This window comes from Myotis brandtii, unplaced genomic scaffold, assembly GCF_000412655.1.
Source record: "Myotis brandtii unplaced genomic scaffold, ASM41265v1 scaffold40, whole genome shotgun sequence".
Classification (NCBI taxonomy): domain Eukaryota; kingdom Metazoa; phylum Chordata; class Mammalia; order Chiroptera; family Vespertilionidae; genus Myotis; species Myotis brandtii.
The window spans coordinates 1053766-1067313 of record NW_005365372.1 but is presented as its reverse complement, the minus strand read 5'-3'; the positions used below and the strand labels follow the sequence as shown (position 1 = coordinate 1067313).

The window sequence follows — 13548 nt, the reverse complement described above, 5'->3', positions numbered from 1 at the left end:
TGGAAAAAGTCCTAAATTGACATTTTTTTCTTTTATAACTTTAAAAATCTTATTCCATTATCTTCTGGCATCTATCACTCATTTTCTTCCTTATGTCAAGATATAGTTTGGGGTCATGTACCAAAAATATTCACAGAATAATTTATAAAATCTAAAAACCTAATATGTTTTAAAGAAAGAAAACTATTTGGAGGTTTAATCACATTTGATCTAATTACCTGATGCAAAGTCCACATCTATGTAAAACAATCATGCCATAAAATATGGCAAAATCATCCCTTTTCTCTCTCTTCCTTGATTATTTTTTCTAGTGTTCTCCAAATTGAGGTACATGTGAAATTAATCCATTGAAGTGTGTGAATAAAATACTATAATTTCAATTTATATGTTTTTTTTTAATTTATATGTTTTATTTCATCTTTAAAATTTGTCTATCTTAATGTATGATTTATATAAACTATATTATTATAGTAGAATATAAATTATACATGAATTGTACTCAAAAGAAAGTGTTGTAAACACTACTTTACACTGTAGAAAGTAAGTGAAAAATCAATGTCAGTGCAATGTCTTTTTCCAAGAATATGAAAGCATTGATTAGTTAGCATGCGAGACTTCCAAACTTAAATTCCCAGGATCACAGGCTATAATATCTTCTAGCTACACTATTGCATTAAAGTGATTTAACACAGACTAATAGATCTTTGAACATTCACAAATCTATGAAGCTTTTTTCCCCAAAGACCATTTAGAGCTGTGATTCTTAACTAGAACTGAGTATCCAAATTAACAGAGGAAAAATGTAAATGCACACTTGATTAAGCACACCCAGAGATTCTGCTTCATGAATACAGTAGTTCTCAAGAATGTTTACATTTTGAAAATTTCTAAGTTAATTCTGACATCAACCTTCAGTTGAGAACAACTGGACTGCATATGTTAATTACTCAGTGTCTCCAAAATCTTTCCTAAGTAAGTCAGTAGTTATTTAATGATGAGTATAGACCAGGCTTTGTACTGGAGACTATAGCTTTACTTAGGAAATGAAAATATGTTTGACTCAAACATAAATACGTTCGACTAATTTTACTTCTCTTTTGTTTACTAATTTGATGGTTTAGAAAAGTAAATTTAAAAAGCTCGGGAGCATACATGTATATAAATATAATATCAGATTAAGGAATGTTCACAACTCACTATCCTTGCTAACTAATAAAAAAGTATTATTTTTAAAATAAATATTATAATGTATATCCTCAGTAGACAACATAATTATTACCAGATCAAATTGGCACTTTCCAAATGGAACATATCATGGATCAACTTCTTCTGTGTGTAAGAACAATTCAAAATACAGATAAACTGTTACATATGCCACTATCACACATCATTAGTTGTTTGATTTTATGTAAGTACCGAGAAAACTACAAAATGAAGATTTTTTTCAAAACTTATTTAGTGAATGTAGAAAATATGTGGGTTTCTTAACATTTTAGACTTTTTCACTGAAAAATTGGAGGTATAATGGTTGGATTTACTGTTCTATGTAATTAAATAAAATATTTTATATATTTTAGAATATGTGAAATTAATGTTTTTATTTATCTTTTGTTCCATTATTTTTGTTGAAGTTTCTGGTAAAAATATGCTTTTATTCATATATAACTTGATTTAGAAGAAAAATGTGATATGAATTTTAAGTATACATTTTTAGATAATAGAAATCAGATAATTCATAAAATTTTTGTTTTATTATTGAGAGCTTATTAATAATTACTAATTAATAGTAATTAGTACTATTATTATTATCCATAGTACAAATTCAATTAAAGCATTTTCTTTTTTTTAACAGACAAAAAGTAAACATCAAAGCATATGATAATTCCATGCCAGGTAAGAAATTTTAGTCTTTGGAGTTCAATATATTTTAGATTATATTTGAAAATAAATTTATGAATAAATTACTAGTGTCTTCCATTCAATATGATAAAGTATAAAATGTCTTGAATTTTTGTTAAAATTTAGGAAAATCATGTGTGAATGTGTATGTCCATGCTGGTATGTGTATATGTGTAAAATATTTCAGGCCTTGATGTGAGTTTGTACACATATTTTAAAATATAATATTTAATATGCTCTTCTTCATTATAAAAAAACAAATTTAGTTTCATAAGGCTCCTTTGTGTTTAAAATTCATTATAACAAAATGAAAAATAGAAAAGGAAAATACAGTTAGAACGGTGAAAGTGGATGATCCATTTGTTATACAAATACAACTTTAGGAAAGTTCTTCTTAGTAAACTGAGCTTAAATTTATCTTCACTGGTACAATGTTTACCCATTTGTTCTAGTTCTTCCTTCAAGAAATGCATAAAATAAGTCTCTAACTTTGTTATTAAGAGAATAGACACTGGACCCAAAATATCTGTTTGAATTTTAAATCTTATACTGTATGATTTTGATCAAATAATTTAAACTCCCTCAGTGCTTTATTTTTCTACATCTGTAAAACAGAGGCAATTATAAATTATGCTAGAGGCCTGGTGCACAAAAATTTGTGCACTCGGGAGGGTCTCTCAGCCCGGCCTGTGCCCTCTCGCAGTCTGGGACTCCTTGGGGAATGACCTGCTGGCGGCTTAGGCCCACTCCACAGGGGATTGGGCCTAAGCTGGCAGTCAGACATCCCTCTGGCAGCCAGGGAGCCCTCAGGGAATGTCCACTTGCCAGCAGGGAGCAGGCCTAAGCTGCAGTCGGATATCCTTAGCGCTGCCGATGAGGCAGGAGAGGCTCCCACCACCACTGCTGTACTGGCAGCTGTCAGCCTGGCTTGTGGCTGAGCAGAGCTCCCCCTGTGGGAACACACTGACCATCAGGGGGCAGCTCCTGCATTGAGTATCTGCCCCCTGGTGGTCAGTGTGTGTCATAGTGACCAGTCATTCCCAGTCATTCTGCTGTTAGGGTCAATTTGCATATTGCCCTTTTATTATATAGGATTATCTAATACAAAGTGTTGTTTGAGGATTAAATGAGGCGATCTGTATAAAGTGCTTAAAACACTGTCTGATACATAGTAAGCACTATTTTAAGTTAGCAGTACAACTATTCTATAAATGCTTTATTCTTCTTCTATATAACATCTCCTTAAATATTTAAAAATAGAGAGCACAGTGTCTCCAGCTTCAAAACTGTCCTTAGTTACCTTACCAGTGCTTCTTTTCGCAGAGCTACCCCATAATGTGATCCTCCTGATCACTCTATTCAGGAAATACCCTAAAATGTGTATATGTTCCTTTAGTAAATTGAATTAAATTTATTTGGGCAATAATAGTTAATAAAATTATATAGGTTTCAAGTACACAATTCTATAATACATCTTCTCTATATTACATTGTGTATTCACCGCACAATGTCAAATCTCCTTTTTTGAAAATAGAGTTCACAGAACTGAATGGAGTATTTTGGTCTGTTGCCCTAATTTTTGTGTCTTGGAATAACACTGAGGTCAGAGGAGTGCTGAAATAAACAATTAGATTTAATCAATTGAGATTTTTACTATTTACTTTATGTTCAGCCTTGTGCTAGCTATTGTGGGAACTATACAAGTAGTCATATTGTCTGCAACTTAACCAAAAGGACACAAAAGTAGTAAACCAAAATAGAGACTATTATGAAGATGTTTGAAAATAGTGAATCTTCCTCTATTTTCCATTCCTACTGTTGTACTATTTTAACTATTATTATTTAAATATCTATCTGTAAAATGGGTTTAATCTAGAAAATTAAATTATATGTGGTGATGGAAGAAGATTTGAGGATTAAATGATGTGGTGGGCACACAATGCAATATACAGATGATGTATCATAAAATTGTACACTTGAAAACTATCTTATCTTATTAACCATTGTCACCCCAATAAATTTAATTATTTTTTAGATTACAAATGCCATTTTTAAACATAGTTATTGCACATAGGGATATAATATTTTATGGAAAAATCTCATTGAAGTCCCTAATTGATATTCAAAGAAACTACAAACTCCAGAAAGAAAAGGGATATTTTTAGTTATAACTTAGTTTAATTTAAACAATATAGTTCTTACTCATGAATATCTGTGTTTATGGAAGTATGCCTGCTAATTGTAAATTATTTATTGCCTTCTCTTATGTTAGTCAGAGAATCAAGCAGAAAATTATGGAATCAAGAATGCTTCACTTTAACATTTCCCAAACCACCTCAGCCAGGTAGAAAAAAGAGATCAAGACCTTCAGAATTACAAATCACAGTTCCTGTAAGTACTGAGAAGGGTATTTTAAAACTAAATCTAAGATAATACATTATTTAAATATAGATAAACATATGTAATTTGAAGTTTACTAACTATTGGTGGTAGATATTTTAAAATGTACAATTCTCCATAAATCAGGTCCCCCTCATCTGTTTCAGATCAAACTTTTATTTATATATGGCTCTCCATTTCAACAGCATTCTATAGCTAAAGAAACAGGCAAGCTAGATAATCAAATGTTGCAAATGGTGGGATATCTCAGAAAATTTTTACCAGCTGCAAAAACAAAAATTTTGAAACTTAGAACAGGAGCTGCTCTCTTGATGAGGTTTCAGAGCCTCTCCCTTTACCTTAATCTGGCTCTAATGATACTAGATACTGGGAGGATCAAGTTGTTTACTGCTTTTATAAAGTGGAGTTATCAGCAGCCATAAGAAGGACTAGTTAGTTCTCAGAGGTCAATCCATGCGGCTATCAAAATATGTTTTAAAAACATATCCAAAAAGCAGCATTACATTCAACATATTTATTCAAGAGCTATTCATTACATCTGCTGTGATTTAAGTGTATGCTTTTCTTTATCGTCTTCCTTTAATTACTTATGACCAGTTCATTGACTGGTGATGACTCTACTGAATAGTTGAAAGAATGTAAGAAGTAAATGTAAAATTAATCTATGAATCCACTATGACAAATGTTGGGTGGGAGGTAAAAAAAACTACACTACTGCTACACAAATTAATGTGAATCAAACATTTGTTTTATTCTATGTCTTTGCTTTTGACAATACTTCACAGCAGGGCTCATAGGCTTTTAAGTTGATCAGAGACCTTGAAAGCAGGAGTAGAAATGATGCTTAGCCTGAAGCCTACAGCTATCACAAGAATTGGCATGGCAATCTTGATGAGCATAAACTTATTTATTAACTAACTTGAGGGAAAAAGGTACACAAAATGTTCCAAAAGGTATCTCCCATATTGGGGTCCAAAATGAACCCACTATCAATTGTAAATACAGGCCCTGAAATATCATGGATCATTGTTGGTCTGCTTCAATCCCAACATAAATCAATATATGAATAACATTTCTCCTAAAGTAATTTTATTTGCAAAGTAGAGTTAGCTCATATAAACACATATAGGACACTGAAAAAAACACACACCAAAAATAAGTTTTAAATGGATGGTTAATAAGAATCCAGACTTATTTTCAATTTTAATATATAATTGTTTTTTATTTCATGAAAAATTTTAAATGAAATTTATTGGGCTGACATTGGTTAATAAAAGTATATAGGTTTCAAGTATATAATTCTATGATACATTATCTGTATATTGCACTGTCAAAAATTCTTGTTGTTATTCTAACCAATCTTTTTAGAGATATAATAAAAGAAAATTAGAGGAAGTCCATAAGCCAGCTCATATATGGATGTGGCATTTTTTAAGAAAAAATTTCCAAAGGCCATCTAATTACTTCACTCTCAGGAAACAGGCTCTATTTAGGCATCCCTGCACTCTTAAAGCCCATCCTGAAAAATTGGAAGATAACAATAAAAAAATAACATTTAAGAGAGATTCCAAGAAAAATACTCGCCCACATGAGACAATTATAGAATCCAAGAAAACAGGAAATGATAAAAAATCTAAAATAGGAGACAAAGAAGATAAAACTCCATCAAAATCATCACATGAAAGTGAACTATCTAAGAAGTCAAAGTACAAATCTGGAACAAATCCAAAATCCAAAGATTCTCAGACAGTCTTAATGATGCATCCAAAAAACAGTAGAGCTCTCAAAAATTCCAAGGATACAGATATTGAACCCATATGTACAAAAAAGGGTTCTAAGAGCTCAAAGAACAATTCTAATGCCAAATCTGAGGCTTGCTCAAAAAATAGTTCCAATATGGATTTAATGCTATATTTACAGAAGTCTGGCACTGAATCTATGGAATTTGATATGTGGTTAAAGAATTACTCACAGAATAATTCAAAGAAGTCTTCAAAGAAGGAAGCAAAAAGCTCCGATGCTGAATCTTCAGATTCAAAAGGTTCAAAGAAGGATAAAAAAAGTGCAAAGAAAACCAAGAAGAAGAAAGCAAAGGACACAGAGTCTACTGATGCAGAATCTGGGTCTGAATTGGAGTCAAAAAAAAGTAAGGAAGAGTCAAAGAAAAGTAAGAAAGCTTCAAAGAAAGATGATAAGAAAAAGGATAGCAAGAAGGAAGCATTGTCAACTGACAATTATCCTGAATCTGAAAGGATTTTAATAAAGGTTGAAAAAGTTGAAACAATTAATAAGAAAGGGCCAAAGAAAAGTGACAAAAAGGAGTCTCCAATGAAGGCTGAAGAGTCTACTGGAACTGAATCTGATTTGGAATCAAAAAAGGATAAGAAACATGCAAAGAAAGCTAAGAGAACTTCAAAGAAAGATCTCAAGAGAAAGGATACAGTGAAAAACGTAGAATATACTGGTGCTGAATCTAATGTGCCTTTTAAGAAAGACACAAGAAAGCCTGGAATAAGCAAAAGTTCAGATGCTGAATCTGAAGAGTCAATGTATAAAGCTGGGGCTAAAAAAAGAGAAGTTGATGAATCAGATGCAACATCTACAGAATCAAAGAAGGAAGCACTGGAAACAAAAAGAAGTGTTAAAATGTCACTCAAAAAGACCACGTTTAAAGGAAGAGGAACAAGCACAGTTACAGGTAGAATTCCTCCATCAAGAGAAAGTTCACTACCATCTTTTTGTGAGCCTTTCCAACTATCACCTAAGATCAAACATCGTTGTCAGTGCAAGATGGATCCTCCACAACCAAAACCAAGATATGCTCCTTTGGTATGTTTACTCATTTTATTTTAGAGACATATATTATAAATGAAAGGTATTTTAAAGATTTGAATTCCTATTTTCTCTAAAGAATAGTCTTCTTTTACTAGAATATTGACAAGTTTAGGACTCTCAGGTAAGAAAGACAAAGAATACTTCAAAAACATTAAAAATAGTTGCAAAACCAATGTCAAAAGTTAAGAATAATAAATAGACTGGAGCATAGAGAACTTGTTTGTGATTTGAAAAAAACACTTAAAATTAATTGTAAGGGGAATCACATTGTAAAAGTAGTTAACTGGTCTATACTTAAGAAAAAACAAAAATGAAAGTTGACTAAAACTTGTACAGAGGCAGATTTGAGTAAGATATAAATACATTTTCTAGGAAATTGCTGAATATAGTAAAAAACATAACCGATAGCGAGACAGAGCTTGTTGGAACTAAAACATACCAGAATTCAGATAGGCAAAATATTACTTATTTAATCCATAGCTGAACTAAACTTCTTCATGAGACATTATTCTTACCGATGATCAGAAAAAAAAGTTAACTTGCAAGAAGTAATTCGATCTCCTCTGGTTTATAAATGTTTCTTTCAAGTTAGCTCAGTCTCTTGGGATAAATATTCCATAAATTAAAATTTTCCATTTCTGCCCACCTCTTTCATCCTCCTTCACCCAAAATCTGGCTGTAAGTGGAAGCTTAAGTAGACATCTCTCTTTGGTTAGAGCTGCTTCTGAATCCCATGTTGTCCTCCCAGTTTTCTCTGGTCATTGGTTGAGGTGTAGCACATATGCATGGTTACAGTGTATCAGCCTGTGTTTCTCTGCTTTCTCACACAGTGTTTTTTTTTGGTCTATTTTCAGTATGATATGGCTAAATCTGCTAAAATGAGAGAATCTGTAGATGTGCATGGGTCTTGACCTTGAGCTTCTAATTTTAATTTCCTCCTCCCCTTTCTCTACTTCTTCACTGTCCTAGTCTTCTTTTTTTTCCTTCTCAAAGGCCTTCAATTTCCTCTTCTAATCATGGTGGAATTTCCATTTGCTTTTCATACATTATTTTGGAATTTATACATTTCTTTTATTTCTTTCAGAAAGTGTGGAATTTTAGGTCCATTTTGTCCTACTGGATTCAAAAAGTCAGCTTTGAGACTGGAAGCTGAAATAATAATGCCCTTGTTTAGAGGTCAATCGTAGAGGTTGAATCAACAGGTGGATAGTTAAAATGAATATATATTGGGACTACAAGAATATATATTGCTGGATAATTTTAAGGTAAATGAAAAAAAGTAACCTCAAATAGCTGTATTATTTTCCGAAAGCAGATATTATAAAAAATGAGTAAAAGTAAGGAAACAAGTTGGTGCCAAAGATAAGTTTTATTTATGGAAAACAACTTCAGGATACATTCTGGGCTTGTATCCATTCACCACCAAATGTCTTTAAAAACTTCCATATGCTTAGCTACCATCTAGTCAGACTTTTCCATCCTTACCACTTTTCAAGTTTGTCAAATATCTTCTTGGGACCACATCAACTGGTCTCTCCTCTCTCCTCATCCTTTTTTTATTGTTGACAGTATTAGAGATGCCCCCCTTTCCCCCTTTACCCACCTCCACCCAACCCCTGCCCTACCCCAGGCCATCACCACATCTTATTCTATAATCTGATAGCATTTATGCTTGTCTCTCCCTTTTTATAAAGCACTTACTTTACTTGACTCCATGCTCTCCTGTTTTTCTTCCTGCTTATTTATAGCTTTTCACTATCTTTATTGTATTCTCCCCTACCTAACATTTAATGAGGGAATTACCTAACACTTAGTCCTGATTTTCTATATCTACAATCCTTCCTTGGTGAGTTCATTAAATGCAATGATTCCATATACCATCTGTCTACTCATGAGGAGTACAAAATTATTACATGTAGCTCCAATCTTCCCATTGAGTTTTAAATTCTTATATCTAACTGTTGTGACAGAATGCATGGGAGAATGATCAGTCAGCACTCTGAGGGAGGAAAGTTTAACCTTTATTTCACAGATCTGCTAGTCCAGAGAAATTCCAGATCCAAAGCCTGAACTGAACTCGTGGGGAGGCTCTGACCTATATATCTCCTCCTGTGGTGGGCCCCTGAGGGTCCCCGCAATTCTGCCCAAGTTAGCTGTGGCAGGGCCCTGGGGTTAAGACTCTGCAACTCTGCCCAAGTCAGTCAGAGTGGGGAAGTAAGACTACAGTTTTAATCAGATACTGAACTAGGTTGCAAGCCCCCCCCCCCATTTTCCTTTTCATCCCCCCCTCTTGTTCCACAAGCTATTCTTAGCCTTGGGGATTACAAAAGATTCAGGAATTGGGGATAAGGTCAACGACCACTCTAACTACTTTCTGCTGAAGGGGGGTGATGAAAAAGGGGGTTCAGTATCCCGAGTATTCACCATCTTCCCCAAGGGGTTCATTGGAGTAGCAAGGACAGAGAAGTTCTCCCTGTACCAGTCTGAGGTTCTGGCAACACTTGTATGAAGACAGAATAAAACTGTTAGGAAAAAAAAACCACAATAATTATCCAGATAGGAAGGGATAAGAAGATTCAGGTCGGTCAGCTGAATCCACTGTCTTGAAGATGATCTGCAGGGGGTGGTTCAGGTCAGAGGTCCCCTTCCACTCTGGATGCTGATTGTCTAGCTGGTGAGCTGCTTTTACCTGGGTGTTTAGTCCTGCAACTTTGAGAGCTGAGAGGGTGGTTAGTATTGACTGGATAAGGTCCCTTCCAGGTTGGCTTAAGGGGTTCCTTTTTCCAATCTTTTACCCAAACCTGGTCCCAAGGCTTGTGAGGGTACACAGCTGTTCCTAGAGAGATGGGCAATCGATCAGTAACCCATCTGTGGACTTCAAGGATAGTTTTCCAAAATCCTTGTAGCTGTTTCTGAATTTCTAAGTTCCTTATTTTCCCCAAATCTCCCTTTGGCTGGATTAAGGGAGGGGGTCTGCCATATGGAATTTGAAATGGAAAGAACCCTACCCTGGCTCTTGGGTCACAGTGCACCCATAGGAGCACAAGTGGTAAGATATCTGTCCAGGATAAGTTCGTCTCCTGGCATAGCTTAGCCATAGCCTGCAAGAGTCTGGTTCATGTGTTTCACTTTCCCTGAACTCTGGGGCCTGTAGGCTGTATGTAAATTCCACTTAATTCCTAAGGCCTTAGCTACCTGCTATACTGCCTCAGATATAAAGGCTGGGCCATTATCTGACCCTATGGTTAATGGCATTTTATACTGCGGAATTATGTCCTTAGTGACTTCTTTCACCTTCTCCATGTGGATACAATATGCCTCAATCCAGCCTGAAAAGGTACAAACAAAAACTAAAAGATATTTATTTCCTCTACTAGGCCCTATTTCTGTAAAGTCTACTTCTAGATGTTCAAAGGGAGCTGCCCACAGCGCTGAATTCCTATCAGTCCTACAGGACCCTGCCTTGCATTGTTCTGTGCACAGAGGAGGCAGCCCTGAGAGACTGAGGCGCATAAGGAGGAGGACACAGGCAATTAGATAGTATCTGCTTAAGATTCTAGAGCCGTCTTCCCTAAATGACTAAGTTCATGCTGCTGGAGGACTACTCTATGAGCTAACTGTTCTGGAACATAGACCCTATGATCTGGGAATATCCACCAACCTTCCTTAATTCTTTTACCCCCTTCTTTTTGGGCCATTTTTCTTCTTGAGGGGTGTATTTCGGAAGTTCAGGTAATTCAGGAACAAGCATGATCCGTGATGGCACTGCCCACTCCTTAGCAGCTAGCCTTGCCACTGTGTCTGTATGACGGTTCCCTTCTGACACTGAGTCTTTTCCTTTTTGGTGTCCTCTACAATGGATGACTGCTACTTCCTTCGGGTCCCAGACTACTTCTAGTAACTTCAAGATCTCATTCTGATTTTTGATTCCTTTTCCTCCAGCCATCAGGAGCCCCCTTTCCTTGTATATGGCCCCATGGATATACAGGGTAACGAAGGCATAGCACAAGTCAGTGTAGATGTTGGCGCACTTATCCTTACTGAGATTTAAGGCTCTGACTAGGGCCCAAAGTTCTGCCCTCTGCACTATCCTTCAGGCAGGGTCTGTGCCTCTATTATCTCAAAGTTTGATACCACTGTATACCCGGCTCATCTTTTTCCTTCATCTAGGAAGCTACTGCGGTCGGTGAATAATACTAAGTCTGGATTCTGTAGAGGCCTATCTGTTAGATCTGGCTGGCTGGAGTAAACCTCCTCTAGGACTTCTAGACAATCATGCTCAGAAATTGTGTCCCTCTGCAATGGGTAGGAAAGTGGCAGGATTAAGAGTTCTTACTGCCTCTAATCTTATTCGTGGGTTTTCACATAGGAGCCCTTGGTATTGAGTCATCCCAGCATGAGTCAGCCAATGTTGCCCCTTAGCTTCCATTAGGGTGACAACAGCATGAGGCACTTTAACATTTAAGTTCTGTCCCAGAATGAGCTTGTCTGCCTCTTTTACTAATAAGGCCGTGGCTGCAAGGGCCCTGAGGCATGGGGGCCACCCAGAGGCAACCAGGTTAATCTGTTTGGAGAGGTAGGCTACTGGCCTCTGCCAAGGTCCCAACTCCTGAGTCAGAACTCCTAGGGCTACCCTGTTGTTTTCGTGAATGAAAAGTTTGAAGTCCCATGTCATATCTGGGAGCCCTAGGGCTGCACCTTGGTGAGCTTTGTCTTTATGGTCGCGAAGGCTTTTTCCTGTTCAGGACCCCAGTTAATGGGTGCCTTTTCCTCTCCTTTTAAGGCTTCATAGAGGGGCTTAGCTAGATCTGAGAATCCTGGGATCCAAATTTGACAGAACTCTGCTGCCCCTAGGAATTCCTGAATCTGTTGCCGGGTGCTGGGGACTGGTATGGCACATACTGCCTGTTTTCTTTCAGTCCCTAGTCTTCATTTCCCTTGGGTAATTCAGAAATCCCTCTGACAGATTTGAGCCTTCCTTTTGGACACCCAGTAACCTGTTTTAGTTAAGAATATTAGAAGAGTTCATGTTTCTTCCCAACACTGAGTTCACATGGAGCTAGCCAGTAGGAGGTCATCTACATATTTGAGTAGAACACACCCCATGTCCTGTTCTGGAAATTTGGACAAATCTGCTGCTAATTCTCCACTAAAAAAGTTGGGGAGTTCTTGAACTCTTATGGCAGTCTGGTCCAGGTGAACTGTTCCTTAGCCCCTATGGTTGGTTTTCCCACTCGAAGGCAAACAGGGGCTGACTGGAGGGTGGCAGGTGAAGGCAGAAAAAGTCATATTTTAGATCTATACATGTAAACCATTCCACTTCTGATGGAATGAGTCTCAGGAGGCTGTATGGATTTGGCAGCACCGAATGCAGGGTTATAACAGCCTCATTAATAGCCCACAGGTCTTGTACCGGGCGGTAATCATTGGTCCCAGGCTTCTTGACAGTAAGAGAGGGGTGTGCCATGGAGACTGACACTGCTTAAGAAGTCCCCATTGAAGCAGTCATTCTAGGTGGCCCTAGATACCTAGGCATATATTCCTTGGAATTGGATACTGGCAAAGTTTTACAGGCTGTGCTCCAGGCTTCAAGTCAATTAGCACTGGAGCATGGTTCTTAGCCAGACCCAGGGGATTTTCTTCTGCCTAGACCAGCAGGAATTCCTTCTCTAGTTCAGGCTTTAATGGTGAGTCCTTTTACTGGGAGGTATAAAGTCTCCATTTCTCCTCCCTGGGCACTGCTATGGACAGGATCATTGGGTAGGTCTCCTCACCTAAGCACAGTTGTGCTGAGCCATCTGGGGCAAAGGTGATTTTTGCTCCCATTTTGGCTAAAGGTCTCTGCCCACTAGAGAGACTGGACAATCTGGAAAGTACAGGAATTCATGAACCACCTAGTGGCTGCCTAACTGACATTGGTGGGGGTGCTAGAATGGTCTTCAGGTGTGGTCCCCAGTAGCTCTGATAATGGTGACTTCCTGTCCTGAGAGGGGAGCTACTATCTGAGTAACTACCGAGTCATCTGCCCTTGTATCAACCATAAAGTTCACAGTCTGCCCCCCAATTTTCATTTTGACCATGGGATCATGGGGGCCCAGTTGGAAGGATCTCCGTCTGTCCTAGTCAGAGTCGCTGCCACCAGTCCAATTAGGTCTGCCTCAGGTGGCTCTGGCTGATATCGACTGAGTGGTTTGGATGGCCTTCCCTGCTTCTTCTGGCAGCTCAGAAACTCATTCTTCCAGTGTCATAATTCTTTACAATAGGCACACTGGTCCCATTTAAGATCCATCCTCCCTTTTCCTGACTTGGCTCCTTGCTGTCTCCCTTTCCTGTGCTGGGAGCTAGCTTCTATAACAGCCACAGCAATCAGAGTCACTTTCCTTTTTAGTTTATCCTCAGCCTCCTTTTTAGCTG

The 13548-nt window shown here is 37.2% G+C and overlaps 1 protein-coding gene across 1 annotated transcript in view; it reads left to right on the top strand.

Annotated features, from left to right (window-relative positions):
• Positions 1–9643, top strand: part of CYLC1 (cylicin, basic protein of sperm head cytoskeleton 1) — a 16344-nt gene extending 6701 nt beyond the window's left edge. The window contains exons 2-5 of the mRNA XM_014545326.1: positions 1853–1893; positions 4172–4290; positions 5860–7128; positions 9437–9643. Coding sequence (XP_014400812.1) covers positions 1853–1893; positions 4172–4290; positions 5860–7128; positions 9437–9643 — 1636 coding nt within the window. The remainder of the gene's footprint in view (positions 1–1852; positions 1894–4171; positions 4291–5859; positions 7129–9436) is intronic.
• The last annotated feature ends 3905 nt before the right edge of the window (positions 9644–13548 follow it).